This window comes from Elephantulus edwardii, unplaced genomic scaffold, assembly GCF_000299155.1.
Source record: "Elephantulus edwardii isolate Elephantulus edwardi_28Jun2011 unplaced genomic scaffold, EleEdw1.0 scaffold00150, whole genome shotgun sequence".
NCBI lineage: Eukaryota > Metazoa > Chordata > Mammalia > Macroscelidea > Macroscelididae > Elephantulus > Elephantulus edwardii.
Genome location: NW_006399900.1, coordinates 4,061,173 through 4,083,752, shown reverse-complemented (window position 1 = coordinate 4,083,752; position 22,580 = coordinate 4,061,173). Strand labels below are relative to the sequence as shown.

At 39.3% G+C, this 22,580-nt stretch overlaps 1 protein-coding gene across 1 annotated transcript in view; it reads right to left on the bottom strand.

The window, feature by feature from the left end:
• Positions 1-2,079: 2,079 nt before the first annotated feature.
• The window catches only part of MACROD2 (MACRO domain containing 2), a 102,023-nt gene continuing 81,522 nt past the window's right edge, over positions 2,080-22,580 (bottom strand). Inside the window, exons 3-4 of the mRNA XM_006894763.1 lie at positions 4,071-4,178; positions 2,080-2,156 (exon numbers count right to left, since the gene is read on the bottom strand). Of these exons, the coding sequence (XP_006894825.1) occupies positions 2,080-2,156; positions 4,071-4,178 (185 nt within the window). The remainder of the gene's footprint in view (positions 2,157-4,070; positions 4,179-22,580) is intronic.

Below are 22,580 nucleotides of genomic sequence, written 5' to 3'. Positions count from 1 at the left end.
TGCCATAAATCTACACGTAAAATAAAAGTGCTGAAAACTGTGCACACGTACACACACACACACACATGAATTCAGGTGAAAAATATACAAGATACCACTACTGGGGAAAGCTTACACAGATGAAGAGTACACAAGACTTTGTATTATATTTTTGCAATTTTCTGTAATTATTTCTGAACAAGAACTTTAAATAAAATGTGGATCTGGGTACGAGAATCTCAGCCTACCCGAGTTCATAACTTGTGCCACTGTCCTACATAGAATACTGCTTACAAAAGTATTTTAGTAAAACGTATCATGCAGCGCTCCCCAGCTCTGTTCAGACAACAACTTCTTGGTCTAGAGATAGCTTTTGCATGAGCATATCTAAATATTCTGAGATTCTCATTCTTCTCAATGTTAGCCATAATTTGTTATGATCCACACAGTTAATACCTTTGCATAGTCAATAAAACACATATCTAGGACAACCTTTTGGTATTCTCTGCCTTCAGCAATGATATCCCTGGTGTCATGGCTTCTTCTAAAACCAGCTTGAACTTCTGGCAGCTCTCTGCCAATGCACTGTTCTAGATCAGAGTTTAGCCGAAGCCTGGGAGTTCTATCCCACCCAGAGGAACATCAGAAGAACAGACTAGATATCTAATTCTGAAAACCCAGCCATGGAAACCCTGGGGAGTAAAGTTACATTCCTTAACATTTCATGGGCTGTCATAAGCTCAAGTCAACTCAACAGCAATGGGTTAACTGAGAAAAAAAAGTTGATTTTTTTTTTTTAAAAAAGAAAGAAATGGAAAAAACCCTTTTCTTTATCTGGAAGACAAATTATCAAATTATTTTATTATACAAAGCCTCCAAATAGGAACAAATGCTGTGTTTTCAAGTAGAAAATGAAAAAATAGCAAGAAACTAAGCCCAGGTGCTATAATTTACAACCAAAGACAACATGGAAAGAGAATGTCAGAAGTTTGAAAGAAAGTGCTTACCAACTGCCCATGGTACCTTGGCATGCTGACAGGGAACACCTGTCATTCCCACCCCTCATTAGAAGTAGCTCTGGACTTTTCAGGTATGTCGCCTTGCTCACTAGAGAAATAAACAGCTGTTCCTCTTGTTAGGAACCAGGCAAACAAATTGCACAGCAGAAAGTTGGGACCAGAGCCATTACCCTGCACATGTGATATGTCTTCTCCATCGACCTGGGAATGTCCAATGAGGCTGTCCATATGACCTGCAGAGCAGGCCAAATCACCAGCATCATAACCAGAGTTGTGCCAAATGCGTTCTGGGAGTGAGTGGAATTTGCTGCCAGTCCTCATATTAAATTGCCATATCCTTATACACTCTGATGGCAGCTGTGAAAACATAACACATGTAGACAAAATATGAAAGCATCAAAATAGTGATGCATTCATGTTTTGCACCATTTTGTTGTCAATAAAAATGACTAAAAGGCACTTTTTTGTATTGGTCAGACAAATAATATTTAAAGCAACAGTATATTTTGTTGACTGTCCAGTTCTCAATGTTGAATATGCTATTGGTCAAAAGTATATTAGCAATTCATTTATAGTTTCACTTAACTAACATATAGCATCAGAAGTTTATCAGGAATGTAAAGCATTGCTGGAAGGTGACATAAAAAGTAAAATGGTTTCAAGGGGAATAGAAACAAGTGTGTTGTTGTTATGTGCCATCGAGTCATCTGCAACTCATAGCGACCCTATATACAACAGCCCTAAATACTGCTCTAGAAACAGGTATAGGAAGAATGACCATTCATTTCTGAAATAGCAGAAAACCCTACATACAATAGAGCACACTTACACTAGCAGAAACAGGTATAGCTGTTTATAGATGAAAGAGGAAGTCGAGGTCACTAGTTGTATTCCAGAGGGCAGGCCTAAGATCAATGACTAGAAATTACAAGAACAGAACAGACAAGACTGGTGAAGACAGATAAGATTATTTTTTTACATTAAAAATTAAAGGTCACAAGTTTATAGAATGTAAGCATGGTAAGTAAATGATGACTTCATAATTACAATGATATCTAATTAAAATCTGTCCTGAAGGAGTTCACAGGACTTCTTCCAAGGGCTTAGCTTCCTGGGAAGCCCCAAAGGCCAAAGGAAAGGAGTCCTCTGTACCCAGGACTAATAACAAACGGCACATAACATCAAAAGAAAGCTCACTGCCCCAGTGCTGACTGGCCACAGGGACCTGGCAGGGCAGCAGAATGCAGCCTCATGGGGTTTCTGAGGCTACAGAGCGCTTCATCTTTCTCCCCTGAGCTCGTTATTTCAAACTGCTGACCTTTCAATTAGGATTCCAGCTCTCAGCCCACTGTACCAGCAAGTCTCTTTGAACGGTCCATAAATACTGGATTCAAGGGAGACACATAGCACACAAGGCTGCCTAGCGGTGGAATTTGACCTGAAAGGCATGATTCACAGAGGATGGGCATTAAATGGCCCAAATTCCCTCACAGAAGAGTTTTGTTTTTCTTCTCCTTCCTTCTTCCCCCCCCCCCAATTGTGATTTAAGTGAAAGTATAAACTTTTTTTTCCTTATAAAAGGCAAATTGATTTTCATTCAACCATTCGTATACATTAATCACAATATCCACCATGTAATCTTGCTTTTCTCCCTTCCTCGCTGTAATTCTGATTTCCGTTAATCTATATTTACCTCTCTGCATCTTCCCTTTCTTTAGTGGGAAGCAGCAAATGAGAAAAGGAGAGTGGAGGCTCACAGGTATCAGAAGAAGGAAAGAGAGAAAAACTGAACCCTGGTTATAGCAAAGCAACTACGGTATAAAGCACCTCAAGCCCCCGGGGAGGAACCAGTGGGATTAACTCCAGACACATCAGCAGGCACACTCACCCCATCACCCCAAATCTGCTTCTCTCTAGTTCCTTTCCCAATGGCAATAATCTTCCTTTTATTAAAACCACCCATTTTTTTAAGTAAAGCATATCCTTACCTAAATCTAGATTTGTTTTTCTTTGGCTTCCAGATCTGCTGCTCAGTCACCAAGACAGTGGCGCATCCTGAACAACGTTCCAGATCTCCGATTCTCTCCATGTTCCTACAACCCCAAGTGTGTTTCCTCATCACCTGAGGAAATCAAAGCATGTCCCTATTCTTGCATCATCCGGTAAAGTGAAGGACGTTATCTGAGTCCTGGAGTGACAACTGAGAAATCCCGTGCCCCTGTTTTCTGAGGAAAAGCTTCCAGCAAAAAAGTATTCTTCACCACACACGGACAGCCCTCTTTGTTTAGCAGTGATAGGCTGGTCTCGCCAAAGTTCATTCTCTACCCCATAAAAATGTGAAAACACAGAAAAATCAACTATCCACATTGTCCATATAGCTTCCACTTCTAAACTGTTTGTCCCCAGTGACTAATTTTGATAAAGTATCTGCTAACCTCTTAATATTGACACTGACGTCAACCAAATCAGAAATATTACCTACTTTGTGACATAACAACACATAATAAAACACATGAGATACATAGCAGCTAGCAACATTAATAAAATGTTACGTTTTTCCTCTGTTTTCCAATTGGAAAGTCACCTATTGTCTGAGTAACAAAATAAAAATGTTTGTTAGAATGAGACACTTAATAGCAAAAATAAAAACCCAAAACCAAACAACTTAGTTTATGGAACACAGAAGTAATTGCCTCGTATTTTAATTTTTATCTGATATAGTTCAATAATCTCTTTCTAATCTAATCAAAAGAAGAAGAAATGTCAGTGAACTGGTATTCATTTGGTCATGAAAGCATGAAATCAACTCTGCCCTAGGTACCAAAGTCCTTTCCACAGGCTCTCGCAACTGTCTGTCATTTCTCCAGTGGTCTAATACAATGATCTCAAAGTAGTCTGGATTCTCTATAGACTTAGGACATTAATCGCAAGGCATAGGAAAAATAAATCTTCACTCCCTTAAATCATGAAGGTAGTGCTAAGCTCTTTCTACACCAGGAAGACTTTTTTTTTTCTGAAATAGTTGCATGCCTATACACAAAAAGATAAACCACAGAGAAATCATCTACTCACCCGCATTGACAATAGCATCTATCTCTAGCAATGTGATGTCGCCTCTGTAAAGAGAAACTTTTTCACTCAAACTTTTCTTCACCTGTGATGCTTCCTGAGTCTCTTCCTCTGTAATGAAAAGAGGATACATTAATAATACTCTTAATTCATTTAGTAAAACTATTTCAATACAAGGGATATGATGAGCCACATTCTGATGATGTGTTGAACTCACTGCTACTGAATCCATTCCAACTCCTAACTATATTCCAACTCTTACAGGATACCACAGAGCTGTCCATAGGGTTTCCAAGCTGTAAACTGTCACAGAAGCCTCATTTTCCCCCAGCAGACCCTTGGTTACCAGGCAAATACCCACAGCACTATCTCTGGATAGCAGGTTGGCAGGCAATTGCTAATACTCATATCAGTTCCTTTCAATACATCTTTATCGTTGTTAGGTGCTGTTGAGTCAACTCATAAGGACCCTAAGAATGACAGATCTAAACCTTGCCCTATCCTGTGCCAGCCTCATCATCTCTGACGTACTTGAGCCCATTGATACAGATACTGATATCAGTCCATCTCGTTAAGGGTCTTCTCCTTCGCTGATCCTCCATGCTTCCAATCACGCTCTCTTTCTCCAAAATATGTTCTCTCCTAATTACATGCTCACACTATGTGAGACAAAGGTTACCAGTCCTTGCTTTTAACACGTTGCCACACACTTTTAAATTGACAACCGTGCTTAGAAACATATTTTGCCATCATTTGCAGCTTAAGAAGCAGCCAGGTTGCACCTTCTCCAAGACCAATCTGTTTGCTCTCTTGGCAGTCAATGGTCTTAGCTAACACCACAACTGAAAGGTATCAATTCTTCTTCCGTCATCCTTATTCATTACCCAACTTTCAGGTGCATAATAAATGATTGAAAAGACCATGGCCTGCATCAAGCGCACCTTAGACTTTAAACTGACATTGTTGCTCCCTAGCACCTTGGAGAGGGCCTTGACTGCAGATTTTCCCAATGCAGCATGTTTACTGATCTCTTAACTGCTGTTACCAAGGATATAAATGGTACAGAAGTACAAATAAGAATATAATTACCAGAGCTATGGCTTATTTTCTATTTATTTTATATTGCTCAATACAAAGGCAGTTTCACGTAAAAATTCCAAGAAATTTAGACATGGTATACTGGTCAGCAAAACATTCAACATGTTACTAAAATATATAAAATGATTATTTTAACTGTTTAAAATTTTCATTCTTTCTTATTATATTCCATTCATATACATTGTGTTTATACAATCTTTCATTTACATTGTGTTTCATACATTTATACACATTATATTTTATACAATTAATTACAATTGATCCATGCCTGTTGTTACTCATCTTTTCAAGTCCTCACTGAATTTTCCCAAGTGCTTCACCCCCTAACCCGCCCACTAGCCTCTGCTATCCTAGAGGTCTTCCACCTTTCTTTTCCCCTTCTCACTTCCTTCCCTTTTGGAGCCTTTATATATATCTTGCACAGTTATCCTTCTACTTTTACAATAATGATCTTAAGCAGTATTTATCCTTAGTTGACTGAGTTATTTCATTCAGCATAATGCTCTCCAGACTCTCCCATGTTACATAGAATTTTACTAAATAGTTGTTTCTTAATGTTGTATGTTGTTGCTATGTGGCATTGAGTCATCTGTGACTCATAGTAACCCTATGCACAACAGCCCTAAACTCTTCTCTATCCTGTGACAATCCTATTGTCCCTGACACACTTACCCCCATTACCCCAGTCACTGAATCAATCCATCTCATCAAGGGTCTTCCTCTCTTGCACTGTCCCTCCACCCATCCAGGAAGGGCATCCCTCTCTAAGGATTGGTCCCTACTTGCAACATGTCCAAAGTATGTCATATGGAGCTTCAGAATCCTTGTCTCCAAGGAGCAGGCTGATCTAACCCTCTCTAGAATGAAGCTGTTTGTTCTCCCAGCAGTCCATGGTACATTCAATACTCTTCTCCAGAATCACAGCTCAAAGGCGTAAATTCTCCTTCTATCATCCCTAGTCACTGTCCAGCTTTCTTACACAATAGCAAGTAATTGCAAAGACTATGGCCGAGATCAGGCACACCTTAATCTTCAGACTGACATCATTGCTCTTCAGTACTAAAAATGGGGGTGGGGGAGTTTACTAGGAGATAAGGCTAAGATGTGCAGCTACCAAAACTATTTTCATTTTCAAGGAAATGACACATTTCTACTTTGCTCTAGTGACCTAAACTTCACTTTATCCACTATTTTCTGGACAACCCTGACTCACAGTGACGCCCTGGGTTTCCAGGCTGGAAGTCTTTACATTGAAGAGACTGCTCATATTTCATTCTTCCCTCAGAGCAGATGGTGGATTCAAACCACTGACTTTTCCGTTAGCAGCCCAAAACCACTGGGGTTCTTTGCAGCCCCACCATGCCTTGTTCAATAAGAAACTCTGAGACTGGACTCAGTTGTGTGTTTTAACTTTCTCCCACTGAGTTGAAACACTGAATTTTGCGTTGGCTGAGAAACATGAAACTCAGCCTGTCACCAGAGCTCCTCAGTTACTTAAAATGCCTCCTTAAGAAGAATATTTATTTGAGTACAGAGACTTTAAGATCAGTTCTTTGTTGTTTCTAAGTAACAAGCTGTCCCTCAGGATGAGCCAGATCAAGGAGACTATCTGAACGTGTGAAATGGCTCCTTTCTTATCCAACTGCATTAACCTTTTACTCCAGAGGGCGCTGGCGGAGTTAACTGTGAGGAATAGCTTTGCCCTGCACACAGCAGCCAGCAAGTCGGTATGTTTAAAACAACCCCAAACCATTATGTTCTAAAACCTGGTTTATCTTTTTAAATGTTTTAAAGCGAGTCTATAAATTTGAATCTTCATTTATTTTTAACAAATAGGAACGTTAACACAAATTAAACCTATAAAACAAAGCTATAGGAAATCAATGCTTTAAAACACGCTAAATTGCTATGTGTAAAAAGCTTTTTAATATACTTCTTGAAAGGCAGATTTATTAACCCAAAATTTTTTAAGTATGTATGAATTGGGCAATCTTTTATAGGGAAATGTAATGCTTTTAACTCACAAAAATACTCCCAGGTGATCATGTAACTTTGCGGTATCTGCTGGATTAGAGGTTAAATTGTCTTTGGACCCCAAAAGGCAAAGAAAGGAAAAAATAAAACTAAGAAATCACAGGCAAAGAAAAAAAATAATCAAAACTAAGAACTCACAGTCATAAGAGTAATTCCTTCTCTTTGTGCCTGCAGAATATTCCTTTTTTTGTAACCATGTCTTTCTTTTTAAAAAAAACTCCAGTCTATTTTCAAGGAAGGAAGGGAGGAAGGGAGGGAGGGAGGGAGGGAGGGAGGGAAGGACGCCACTGCCATTGGGATTCTTATTTTCTACAACCCTCCATCAAGTTTCTGAGACTTGACAAGAAGTCACCGCCCATCTTTCTCCCTAGAGCAGCTGGCGGATTTGAACTATTGACTTTTCAATTGGCAACACATGTAATGTACTACCTCCCCAGAGCTCCTTAATCTTTTATAAACTATTGTGAGCCTACAGTGAAGGTTCAAGCAAGTAAATATAACAAATCAAAAGTAGCTGTGACAAGTAAATTATTCAAAATAGTCTTCGCCAAAATTACCAGTATCATGAAATAATTTAATCTCTTTACTCTCCTGTGGTTGTGCATAACTGATGGTTAGGTCAGGTTACTCCTCAGTCTGTTAGAAGAAAGGCCTGGACATTCCCTTTTGAAAACTCAGCCCTAAACCCCTGAGGTTCTGTTCCTGCATACATGGGATCATGGGAGTTCCAGAATTCAGAATCAAGGTGACAATTTTATAAATATTAATAATTATTACTATTTCCATGAGCAATAAATTAGAACCAGATTGCAGGTTTTGAGCACCATTTAGAGATCATCTCTTATTTGCATATCAAAGTACTTCCTTCCTTTTCATCCAACTGCGCTTAACAGCTCTTATCCCCATGGACTCTTTTCTTCTGTATCCTGGGTTTTTGATGATAAACAGGACACACAGTTGTCAAGCTTTCCTCCCTCACAGACATTCTACAAGTGCGCAAGGCATCAACTGGCAGTCTGCACAAGACTGGTTTCATCTGACCACGAGATGAAATGTCTGCCAATATGCATAAATGGCAGTACTGCTTTTCCAGATTATATATTATTAATATTATGTGACATTCAAAAGTGGTATTTGAAGAAGTATTTTCTTCTGCTTCTTACTTTGAGGATTATTTTTATTAGTTTTGTACTAATTTTATAAGATCCTCAGAAATACTTTGACTCATCACAAGAAAACTGCAAATGACTTTGAAATGGAAAGGAAAAGATTAATGGATGTTGTATCTACTTTATCCATCAGAGTTATCTTTATCTTTTGTTGTCTGTTAACTATTTCACATTTCTGTCATTGGTAGAATTCTCACCTCTGCGGAGAATTGATTCAACTCAGAGCCAGTGCACAGCATGTGCAGACACCACTCATCTGCCATCGAGGCTGGCATGTTCTATGACACTGAACATGTTTCAGCAGAGCTTTAACATGAAAACAGTCTAGGAAGAAAAGTTGGCAATCTACTTCCAAAGGTCAGTCTATGGAAACACGGCAGATCACAGTGGTAGGATCTGCAACAGGTTACGGAGACGCTTCAATATCCAGCATCAACTTTCTTCAAAGGTGTAGAAAATCATTAATAATCCAAATTATTCCAATCCACAGGAATGCAAGCAGATTATGTTTCTAAGAAAGCAAATTATTGTTATCCTATGGACAAGCTGTATACATTTTTATTTATTTGCAAATTTACGTGTGGCTCTTTAAGTTCTCCTTTGAACTAGAACTCATCCACATCAAGTTACAATAGACTCATGGCTGAGCCTCCAAGGTATCTTCTGAGGCTATAAACAGCATGAAAGGATACTGCCCATGCATTTCCATTGGAGCCACTGGAGGATTCAAGGCACCAGGGAAGCAAGTCCATAGGCAGCGTGACTCCTTTTTGACTATGCCACCATAGAAATAGAATTGTTGGTAAGTGTTCATTTGCAAATTTATAGACGATACTCTCACTTTATAAAAAATTCTTTCTAATAGGCATTTGATTTAGTTCTATTTTGTTTCATTAACACTTAGATGCTGTTGTTAGATGTCACTCTCACAATCACTGCTGTACTTACTATATACGTAAGTAATATCAATGAAGTTGTAAGCATGTTATCTTGAGGGTTCAATCCTTGGAAAAAAGACATCATGCTAGGCAAGACAGAGGGTCAGTGAAAGAGAGGAAGACCCTTAATCAGATGGGCTGACATGGTGATTGTAACAAAGGGCTTGAGCATGTTGGAGATCATGGGATGGCACAGAACAGGGCAAGACTCCAATCCGCTGTTCACAGGTTGTTAGGAATTGGAGTCAACTCAACATCGCCTAACAACATGTGTCAGATATTGTTCTTTATCTTGACAATTATTAACTCCCATAATCACCAAATCAAGTATACCAAACCCATTGTTATTGGGTCAATTTTGAGTCATTTACCCAATGGACTCACAAGGCTGCAAACTTTTATAGAGTCAGATATCTCTTTCTACCATGAAACAGATGATGACTTGAAACCATGACGTTCTAAATACAGCTGAGCACTTCACTACTGCACCACCATGGTCCCTTAGTATATAGTATCATAATTCCATAAGAAAACTGAGCACATAGAAATGAAATAATTTGTACTATAAATAAGGATGACTGAAGAGTTAATGCCTTTAAATTATGGTGTTGATAAAGAGCACTGAATTTTGCATAGCCTACCAAAAGAACAAACAAATCTGTCCTGGAGGAAGTGAAACAAGGCTTTTGATTGTTCTATGGATGATAAAATTTGGTGTCACATACTATGGGTATGTTGTCAGGAGGGATCAGTGCTTGGAAAATGACATCAGGCAGGGAAAAGGTGCACCAGATTCAGCCCCTTGTCTTTTGAATCACTTGCTATGCATCTAAGAACTGGCAATGAATGAGGATGGCAGAATAAGGATTGATGCCTTTGAGTTGTGATATTGGGAGAAGAGTAGTGAATATACACCATGGGCAACCAAAAGAACAAACAGATGTGTCTTGGAAAAAGTGCAGCTAGAATGTTCCTTGGAGAGAAGCATGGTGAAGTTTCAACTCTCATACTTTGGACATGTTTCCAGAAGAGGATATTCCTTAGAAAGGACAACATACTCAGAAAGGTGGAGGGTCAGAGAAAGAGATGAAAACCCTTAAAAAATGGACTGACTGTAGCAATGGGTTCAAATGTGTCAGAGATGATAAAAATGGCACAGGATAGGGAACAACTCAGGCCTGTTGTTCACAAGGTCAATGTGAGTCATACTTGGCTCAGCCTCACCTGACATCATCAACCACTATGAATTATCCTACAGGCTTCCAACACTCTACAGTACTTAAGAGAATCAAAAGATTTGAGAACAAATAGGTTTCTTTAGGTATGAAACGATATGTGTACAATCCAGTGCAACACTTTGCTTTGAATTCCTGAGCTATCTTTAGAAATGTTCTTTATATCATCATTTCTCGTATTGATGTTGTTATTGCTTTTAGACACCATCAAGCAGTCTCTGGCTTATAGTGACTCTGTGAACAACAACAACTAAAACAACTCGTCCTTGCCAATAATGTGCCATCCTTGAAAGTGCTTAAATTCTCTATCACAGTCACTGACTCAATCCATTCTGCTTAAAGTCTACCGTTCTTTGACTTTCCCTTGATTTTCCAAGGACCAGCACCTCCTCACAACACACCCAAAGTATGTGGAATGCAGTCTTGAGTTTAAGGAGCACCCAGAAGCATTTCTTCCAAAACAAATCAATTTGTGCTTTTGACAGTCCACTGTATATGCAATACTCTTCACCAACACCACAATTCAAAGAAAAAAATTCTAAATTCAGCCTTCCTTATTCATTTTCCAACTTCCACATACTTACCAGCATTTTAACGAAGTCCTAGGTTTGCTGTTATTATCAGGTACCATAGAGTTGACGACAACTCACAATGGCCCTATGAACAAGGGAGCTGAAACTCACCCTATTCTGCACCCTCTCCCTGATCTCCAGCATGTTCAAGTCCATTGTTGCTACTGTAGCTATCCATATTCTTTTCCCCCCATCCATTCATTCATTGTTGCAGTTTTTCCCCCCCAACCCCCCCCCCAGTACACTACCCTCTTAGAAAAGTAAAAGAAAAATTCTTTCATTGTTTTACAAACCCTCCCCCAGGTCCACTCCACCATGTAGCCTTCACTCTAGACTCCTGTCATGACCGAAATACCTAATCACATATCCCTTTTAAACAGTTTTCTCCCTCTTCTGTTTCAATGCAGTATAAATTATTGAACCCATCTTTCTCAGTGTCTCCCCAACCCCGATGTCAGTCCTGTTTTACAACAGTGGCACCATGCAGTATTTGCCCTTTTGTGACTGAGATACTTCACTCAGCATAATGTCCTCCAGAGTCATCCATTTTGAATAATATTTCATGTGTTCCTTCTTTTTCAATGCAGTGTAGTATTCCATTGTGTGAATATACCACAGCTTCTCAATCCATTCATTAGTTGATGGGTACTTAGGTTTTTTCCAACTCTTTGCTGTTGTGATAAACATGGGTGTGCATATATCTGCTTGGATGTCAGTTCTGGTCTCTTTGGGGTATATTCCCAGTAGTGGAATTGCTGGGTCAAATGGTATCTCTATTTGCAACTTTTTGAGAAAGTGCCATACTGCCTTCCACAGTGGTTGCACCATTTTACACTTCCACCAACAGTGAATAAGGGTTCCAGTTTCTCCACAACCTCACCAGCATTTGTTGCTTGCTGTTCTGTTAAATTTTGCTATTCTGTCTGGAGTGAGATGATATCTCAAAGTTGTTTTAATTTGCATCTCTCTTAGAACTAGGGATTTTGAACATTTCTTCATGTGCTTGTTTGCCATCTGAATGTCTTCTTCGGTGATGTGTCTGTTCATATCCTGTGCCCATTTTCCAGCTGGGTTGTTTACCTTTATCTTGTCGTGGTGCTCAAGTATTTTATAAATCTGGATATAAGTCCCTTATCTGTTATGTCATTACCAAATACTTTTTCCCAGTCTGTGGCTTCCCTTTTTATCCTGTTGGAGAAGTTTTGGGATGTGCATAGCTATCCATATTCCTGAAGGCCTTTCTCTCTCTCTCTCTTACCTTCTACCTTTCCCAGCATTATGCCTTTTTCCAAGCAGTAGTTTCTGTTGACAACATGTCCAGAATATGAGATGAAGTTTCAGCATTCTTGCCTCCAAGGACCACTCTGGTTGGGGACATCCCCAGGACATGTTTGTTCTTTTCAAGGTCCACTGTATATTCAATACTCTTCTCCAACACCATAATTCAAAGGCATAGATTTTCTTCCAGTCTTCCTTATTCATTGTCCAACTTTCAGAAGCACAAGAAGCAACAAAATAGGCCATGGCTTGCATCAGGCACATCTTAGTGTTTAGGCTGACATCCTTGCTCTTTAGTATTTTAAAGATCTCCTTGATAGCAGATTTCTCCAATCAGTTCCCTAACTATGCAGTACTATGACTATGTTTTTTAAATTTTATATTGGTTTGCTCACAAACTTCATATACATTGTGTTTCACACTGTTCTTCATTCATATCTAATCATTTTTTAATAATCATCAGCAGGATATTATTTGCATGTGACACTAATTACATCGATAATTCCGTTGGTTCACCAGTTTTGGGAAGGGAAAGAAATAGCAATCTTTTCCTGATTTCTTGGCATTGATAAGTAAGCATATCTAGGGCTGCATCTGTTTCTTCAAACTCCTTAACTGATATTTATCACTTCTTGGAGGTTTAGTTTTTGCCAGTGCCTTCAGTGCAGCTTGGACGTCTTCTTTCACTGTTATAGTCTCTTGTTAACATGCTATTTTCTAAAATGGCTCAGTATCAGTCAATTTTTTTGGTACACTGTTTATTCCTTTCATCATCTTTTGAAACATCGATATTTTGCACATTGAATCAATGCTTAATTCCCCCCCCCCAAGTCCTTTCAGCTGAGGAAATGCCAAGAGTGTTCTTCCCTTTTGATTTTCTAACTTCATTATACCACTTGCTTTGTCTTCTCAAGTTGTCTTTTGGAGTCCTGTTCAGGTCTTTCATTGCATCTTTTCTTCCTGTTGCTTCAGCATCTAGCTTAGTGGTAAGAAGCAACACTTCAATCCTAAAGGTCACAGGGTTTGAATCCACAGGCTATGGGCAATCTCCTCCAGTGCAATTTACTGCCTCTGAAAACTCACTGGGGGGCCAGCTATGGGTAGGTTCTGACTTGACAGCATACAACAATAAAAGTGAAGAGCAAATTTCAGATCTTTTCTGACATCTATTTTGGCCTTTTGGGAACTTTCTTTTCTGTCTTTTCAATGACTTTTTGTTTTCTTCATATATGAAGTCATTCTACAAAGTATCAAGGTAATTTTTAAATTTAGGTAGAATAAACTCAAGGTCACACCTTAGTTCCGTTGCACTTGTTTTCATTTTCTAGCTTCAGTTTGAATTTGACTGAGCAATTGATGGTCTGTTCCAGAGGCACTTCAAGTGAGTTTGTATATATTTCCTTAATTATAGTGAAGGATTTCCTTTCTATTCCTATATTGCTAAGCATTATTATTTTAAGGATAAGTGTTAAATTATTAAAGTACAAACAGACAAATATTTTACCAGGCCATTATTAAAGAAAGTCAAGGGAATATTTGCTTATAGAAAGAAACATTTTCTGAAGATTATTAGAGGTGAAAAGGAGAGGGAGAGTAAATTATAAACTAGGGTAACCATCTATTAATGTGGGTGAATGAAAAGGCAGTGTAAATTATTAAGGCAAAGGAATACACTGGATGCGGTATAAGCATTAAAGAGAAAAAAAAACCACCCACCTATCAATATTATTACATACCTAATCCTTCAATATCAGAAATAACAGTAACCTACTTATGGCTACAAGCAGTGGTGGCCTAGTGGGCAAGAAAGTGTGCTGCCAACCCAAAGGTACACTGTTAGAATCCACTAGGGGATGAGCAATCTCTTCCATGTGATTTATAGACTCTAAAAACCCACAGGAAGTTCAGCTACAAGTTGGTTCCAATCTGAGGACACATAACAACCTTAATGACCACACAACTAAAAAGGGGTGGAAAGGTATATGGGCCCACACCTACAAGTATATATAGATTTGACAGAAATATGTCTATAAATGTATCCAAATGTGTTGTGAGTCTATCCTTGCACATTGTAGAGCATAAAGGGGAAAGACTGTGAAAACATTTTATCAATAACCAAACACCTTGAGAGAATGGGTCCCTGTGTGTGGGGTGAGGGTGGGGGTGGACAGAACCATAGTCTCAGGAGACATCAGTCTTAACTGACATGACATGGTCCACAGAGACAATGTGCTATATCCTACATTGTTGTCGTTGTATATCATTGAGTCAGAACTGACCCATAGTTGACCCCCCAGCCGGTTTTCAGAAGCAGTTAATCGCATGGGAGGAGATTTCCCATCCTACTGTCTGGGAGCAGCAGGTAGATTTGAACTGCATGCCTTTGGGATCACAGCGCAGTTTCCTGCCACTAGGCCACCTTAATGAGTAGCAAATGGTGTTTTAAAAGCTGCACTCACATTCATGTGATGCGATACTACACAGCATGCAGGAGCAACGATTTTGTAAATTATTGCCTAACTTGGGAGAGACTGGCAAGCATTATGCTGAGTGAACTAACTCAGTTCCAAAAGGACAAATACTGTATAAGACTGTTGTTGTAGAATGAGTGTGAGGCTCCAAAGGGAGTGAGCAGGGGAGCAGAGGTGTGAGGATGGGCTAGGGGTGGGGGTGGTGAATCACAGGGTCACAAATTTGATGGGTGGAGGGAGGGGAAGGTGAAGCAAATGGGAATGAGCTGGTGGAAAACTCATTAATAACCTGTGTTATACAGATGATATAAACTTGCTTACTGAAAGTGAAGAATTGAAGCACTTACTGAATTAGATCAAAGACTTCTTCAATCTGGATTATTAAAGCCTTCAATATAGAATACATCTCAGTGTAAAGAAAACAAAAATCTTCACAACTTGACAAATAAATAACCTCGTAATAATTGGAAGAATAACTGAAGCTATTAAAGATTTCGTTTTACTTGAATCCACAATCAATGGCGATGAAAGCAGCAATAATCAAAACATGAAATTATTTCCGTACCTTGGGTATGTTATCAGAAGGGAACAGTCCCTGCAGAAAAACATTATTCTTGATAAAATAGAGGGTTAGCAAAAATGAGGCTTCTCAATGAGATGTAGCTGTCAGTCAAAGCCAACTCAAAGTTACGTGACAAGGCTGACATCAAATGAATAATAACATCAGGGAGGTACACATCCTAGAACCATCAGAAGGAACCATCCTAGAGGTCATAGGGAAGCACTTACGGAGGGATAAAGCTCAGATGACAGGAAAAGATAAGAAAGAAGGACAAATGGAAATGGCCAGCACAGGAGGAGGTAGAAAGAGGGCTGTTACAGGGGAGGGATTGTATCAATGCCATGAATCAAAACACTCATGTACTGTCAAATGCAAAATCAATTTGCTCTGTAGACTTTCACCTAAACCACAGTAAAATTTTAGCATAAAACTCTGCAAATATTTGGATCACATACACCATCTACTGCAATGCTTCACACATCTTTTTTTTTTTTTTTTTACACATCTTATTTTGTAAAACTATGGTTCAAATACCCTTCCTCTATCAGGAAGCCAGAGACTCAACCAGTAAGCATGAGGAAAGTCAAATGACACAAAGGTCAAATGACACAAAGCTCAGGAAAGCAAACTGAGTGAAGAGCCCGAGAGAAATGGTGAAGTCAAAGAGAACACAGAGGAGAGTATCCAGGATCACTAGAGATCTGAAGCCAGCAGTCTCAACATGAGTAAGAGGAGAACAAAACAGGTGAGCGGATGCCTGTGGAAAACTCCAGGAACTGGGCCAGGACAGAGATGGCAGTCTGGGGCTTTCTGTTACTTGCTGCTTGACTGGTGCAAGAGGCTCCACACAAATTTCAAGGAGTCTAAGGTGGGCAATGAGTCAGGCGACTATGTTCTCTTTTTCCCTACAGCCTAGTTCTTGAATTCTCCAAGACTGTATGCTAAATCAAACATTAAAGTAAGTTAGTAGTAAAACCATTCTCTTTAGTTCTATGACTGTTCTTCCATGTGTCAAAAGTTGTTTTACATTTTCTTTGGAGAGTATAAATATTTAATTAATGTAATTATTAATCTTAGTTCATCTGTATGCACAATCTTGATTTTTAAGTGGTTATCATTAGCATAAAATATTCACAGCTGAATTAACTCAGTACTTGTGCCAGATGTTACACAATTCAAACCAAGCACACAACCTCTGCCTACTACAACTCGCCTGAGGTATTAATATGTGAGACTTTCTCTCACCATCCTTGCTCCCAATAGACGCCCTAGTTTTAATTCTTCTAAGAAAGATTTGTTTGTTATTTGACATGATATTCAATACTCTTCACCAACACCATCATTAAAAGGCTTCAGTCTTCTGTTTTCACTTTCACTTGCATACAAAAGCACCTAAAAATACCAATGCTTGGATCAGGTGCACTTAGTCTTTAAGCTGACATCCTTTCCAAGGAATAGCCTCTCCTAAAACAATATGTCTAAACTATGGGAGAAAACAAGATTTGCCATTCTTGCCTCCAAGGCACACTCTGGCTGCACTTTCTCCAAAACATGTATTTGTTCTTTTGGCAGTTCATGCGATATTCAGTACTGTTTTCCAACAGTCCTATACTAACTCTATCCAGGGTAATTATTTTTGAAGTAATATATTTGAAGAATTGAATAATATTTTTAAACCTCCAACTCGAGAATATTTGGGGAAAATACACATCTGTCCTTAAGAATACAGGAATACATCAACACCTAGTGGCCTTTTGGTTCCTTGCCTCTCACCTTTTCCTCTATTTCATCTCAAACATCAATTTCTATTCCATGTATCACATCCAAAATCTCCTCTACCACTTCATTGATGGCTGTCTCCCAACCCTTTATTTGACTCAATTGTAGTAAGATTTCCAACCATTGATCTGTTTCCTTAGAAACACATCACTTCAAAACTTTTCACCAAAATTTTTGATACCACTTCTCCACATCCTAACCTCCCATTAGGTGTTATATGTAAAATTGTGTGTGTGTGTGTGTGTGTGTAAAATTTTTCCTAACGTATTTAGCAAAGAAAATATTAAAATATTATTTTAAGGGAAAGAATTTTTTTAATACCCATGTACTTATCCTCCATCTCAAACATTACAACATATTTCAAACATAACACCCACATATTTAAAGCTCCCCACCTCCAACAGAGTTTTGAAGGCTATAAGTCACATGGCAGGAGATGGTCATTTTTTTCTCCCACAAAGCTGCTGTTGAATTTGAACTGCCAAAGGTTCTGCCTTTGGATTGTTGTTGTTGTTGTTATGTGCCGTCAAGTCGTTTGCGACTCATAGCGACCCTATGTACAACAGCCCTAAACCCTGCTCTATCCTGTGTCAATCTCACTGCCTCTGACACACCCATCCCGATTACCCCAGTCACCGAATCAATCCATCTCATAGAGGGTCTTCCCCTCCTGCGTTGTCCCTCAACCCTCCCAAGCATGATGTCCCTCTCCAAGGACCCGTCCCTCCTGGCAACATGTCCAAAGTATGTCAGACGAAGCCCCAGAATCCTTGCCTCCAAGTTGGGTTAGCAGCGTAATTCATTACAAGCTATGCTGCCAGGGCTCTTTCTAAGGTTTTGTTTTGTTTTGTTTTTTCATGTGCTTCTGGGGTCCTGAGGGGGTACACGAGGTTGGTTTACTCAGCTACAACTGAAAAATTAGAGATTTTTCTGAGGTAAACCTTCACTGAGGTAACCGTCACTCTTACCTTCCAAAAGTTCATCCTTTGTGAGCTCCATGAATCTACTCCAATACATGAGGAGTCCTCGTTAAAAAATAATCAAGTCAATAACTTCATTATGTGGCTCTATCCTACATTTTGTAATGAATATTCATTTTGATGTTTTAACCATATTCTTGCATTACACAACATATTTAAATTTATTACTGAAATTTACATAAACGGAATCAAACAGTATGTATTCCTTTACTTGCTTGTTTTGATCAACTTTGTATTTGAAGATTTCATTCATGTTGATGGGCCTGGCTGTAGTTCGTCACTTTTTATTGCTGATAGGGTTTCACTTTGTTTATATGGCAGCATATCTTTCTATCCTCTTAGTGATGAGCATTCAGGCCGTCTAATTTTCTGTAGTTCAAACAGTATTGTTAAAGACCATTCCTGAGCGTAGGGTTTGTTGTTGTTGTTGTTATGTGCCGTCGAGTCACCTGCGACTCATAGCGACCCTATGTACAACAGCCCTAAACTCCGCTCTGTCCTGTGCCAATCGCACTGTCTCCGACACTCCCATCCCAATTATCCCAGTCATTGAATCAATCCACCTCATAGAGGACCTTCCCCTCCTGCGCTGTCCCTCCACCCTCCCAAGCATGATATCCCACTCCAGGGACCGGTCCCTCCTCACAACATGTCCAAAGTATGTTAGATGGAGCCTCAGAATTCTTGCCTCCAAGGAGCCACCCAGTTTAACCCTTTCCAGGACAAAACAAACAGAGCGTAGGGTTAGGGTCCATATATGTGAAAGTATTATGAATGAACAAACCAGTGGGAGCAAAAGTAGAGTCATAAATGTTCATGTTGTTCTTGTTATGTGTCATCTAGTGGCCTGTGACAAGACCCTATGCACAATAGCTCTGAACCTTGTCCTATCGTGAGCCAATCTCATTGTCTCCAATACATCTACCCCCACTATCCCAATTACTGTTTCAATTCATCTCCTCCAGGGTCTTCCTCTCCTGCACTATCCCTCTAACCTTCTGAGCACGCAGTCCTTCTCCAAGGACTGGTCCCTCCTGGCAACATGCCCAGAGCATGTGATGGAGCTTCAAAATTTTTGCCTCCAAGAAGCAATTTGGTTTCACCATCTCCAGAACAGACCTGGTTGTTCTCTTCGCAGAGTACGTTCAAAACTCTTCTCCAGCATCACAACTCAAGGGCATTGAAGCTGCTTCTGTCATCCTTCCATCCAGCCAGCTAATATGTTGCTAAATATTATTATATGTATATTTTATAATATATACAAGTAATTGCAAAGACCATGGTCCGAATCAGGCACACCTTAGTCTCTAGATTGAACTTGTTGCTCTTTAGCACTTTGGAGAGGTCCCTGACAGCAGACTTTTCCAAAGAAATTCGCCTTTTGCTATCCTGACTTCTGGTACCAAGAGTGTTGATTGAAGACCTGAGCAAGCTGAAATTGTTAACAATCTCAATCTCTTCTCCATCCATCATGGTTATGTGAATTGGCCCAGTGGTGAGGATCTTTGTCTTCTGGATGTTGAGCTTTAATCCATACTTAAGACAGCAGTCCTTAACCTTCTTCATCAAACACTTCAGGCTCTCCCGTTTTAGCAACAAGGCTGTGTCACTTGAATAACACAAGTTGTTGGTGAGTCTTCCTCCAATCCTGATGCCATATTCCTCCTTATAAAGTCCAGCCTCCTGAATGATCTGTTCCGCATACAGATTGAAAAGATATGGAGACAAAATACATCCCTGACACACTCCTTTCCTGATTTTGAACCATGAAGTGTTTCTTTGCTGTATTATGATGACTGACTGCTCCCTGGCCCAAGTAAGGTTTCACATGAGCAGAATTAGATCTTCTGGGATTGTCATTCTTCTCAGTGTAAGCCATAATTTGTTGTGATCCACACCTTCAAATGCCTTTGCACAGTTTCTAAAACACAGACTAACATTCCTCTGGTAAATTATCTGCTTTCAGCCAGGACCAATCTTACATTGGCTATGATGGCCCTAGTGTCATGGCTTCTTATAAACCCAGCTTCCCCTTCTGTTACTTCTCTGTGGATGTACTGTTTCAGTCACTTTTGAATAATCTTCAGCAGGATTTTCCTTGTGTGTGATAGCACTCAATAATTTCCACACTCTGTTGGACCACCTTTTTTTGGAATGGGAATAAATATCGATCTCTTCCAGGCAATTGGCCAGGTGGTTGTTCTCCAGATTTCTTGGTACAATCTGGTGAGCACATCCAGGACAGCATCTGTTTGTTGAAATATGTCAAATTATATTCATCCAGAGGAGCTTGAACTTCCTCCATCATCATCATTGCCTCTTGATCATATATTGTTTCATTATATTCTCCTATGTCAGCCAGTTCTTTTTTGGCACAGTGACTCTGTGTAGTTCTACCATCTTCTCCTGCATTACGGCTAATTCAATATACTGCCCTTAGCATCCTTAAGCATTGTCATTTGAGGCTTGAATTTGTTCTTCTGTTCCTTCAGCTTAAGAAATACCAAGTGAGTTCATGCCTTTTGATTTTGATTCCAGGGCTTTGCACATTTCATTATAATACTTCTTGTTTTGTCTTCCTAACCTGCCCTTTGAAATCTTCTGTTCTCCTCCTTCATTTCTTGATTTCCTTCCTTTGCTTTGGCTTCTTGGCATTCTAGTGCAATATTCAGAGTCTCTTCTGACATCCATCTCAATCATTTTTCACAGTTGGTGTTAAACAGCTTTCCAAAATGAGGATACAACTTTATACCTTCACTGATTCACTCTTCAGTCTTCTGAAACAATCTAGCTCTTGATTCTATCAATCTACTCCAATTGTTCCTGTTACTCTCCTGGGTCACTTGCATATTGTCAAAGCCAATGCACTATTTCTCTGCTCCCATTTTGTTCAACTTTTGAAGCATTAAACAGATATAACCACCCTCAATGAAGCACATCCTTTTTTTTTTAGCCCCCATGTTTAAGTTTTTCTCCTTCCTCACTAGACATTCCTTTGTCTCTTTTCCTAGTTCTGAAACTTCTAAATGGTGAAAGTTCTCCAGCTGGTAGTCCTAAGCACTCTTTCTCAATACATGCTCTCAATGTGGGAGATCTCAGTCCCAAGTTTTTCAAATACCAGACATATGAATGACTTCAAAAGTTACTATCTCCTATCTTCATGCCCTACTAAAGACTTAGACTTCCACCAAGTTGTTTCATTGTTGTTATGTGCCATTAAGTCAACTATGACTCATAGCAATCTTATGAACAACAGATGTCCAACATGCTGCGCCCATTGCTACAGGCCCTGTGTCAGTCCACCTGGTTGAGGGTCTTATTCTCTTTCTTTGATGTTCTACCTTTCCAAGAATGATGTCTTGTCACAAATATGTCAACTCTCCCAAAGCATGTGTGACCAAGTTTCATCATCTTAGCCTCCAAGGAGGACCCTGGTTGCATTAACTCCAAAACATATCACACATCCAACTATTGCTCTCAATTACCATTAATTCTCTCTCAATTATCATTGCTTCTATCTAGTTTAAGTCACAATCACATAGTTTGACTAACTGGTTTCTTATTTCCATTCTTTCGCAAAACTACCCCCATAATATAGTCTCTCAGAATAATCTTTTTAAAAAATGTAAATAATATCTCCCTTGTTGAAAACACTTCAACTTCTGTGTGTTAGTATCTATGTTTATGAACACTAATTTTAAAAATTATTAGTTCCCTAGAGGTGGTCATATATAAATTACTCTTAAGAAGACTGTTGCAAACCCTTTATTTCCTCTTCCCCAGGTGAAAACATGAGCATTTAGATGTCAAGGTGGCTTGAAATATGTAAACAAGGATGCTATCTCATGAGGTGGCTAAAACCAAAGAGAGAGGGAACCAGAATCCTTAGATAAACATGTGGAAAAGAATCAGATATCAAGTATGGACTGAGTTTTTATATGAGAGGAACTTCTATTTTGTGTGAAGCTTCAAAAGCAATGAAAGACAGGCCTGAGGGCCGTGGATTAAAAGTCACCCACCTTCAGCTTTGTCAAGTTTGTAACCCAAATGTCCCCTCAGCTGAAAAGCTTCCCTTACTATTCTCCCTAAAGTACATCTTTCTTGCCATTTTAGAATATTATCCATATAATATTATTTATAGCCCTTATCACAGTCTATTTTATCTGCTACTCGATAGTACTTAACAACAATAATATCAACACAGAGAGAGAGATCAGCTGGCCCAGTGGACAGAAAGCGATGCTACCAAGCCGAAGGTGGGTGACTTTTAATCCACGGCCCTCGGGCCTGTCTTTCATTGTTTTTGTTCAGACATTCCTCTGGGTCGTATAGGCCTAGTGTACAAGTTGCAGTACCGCGGTCACTTGTGGTTTGCTGTGAGGCTGAACACTGTGACA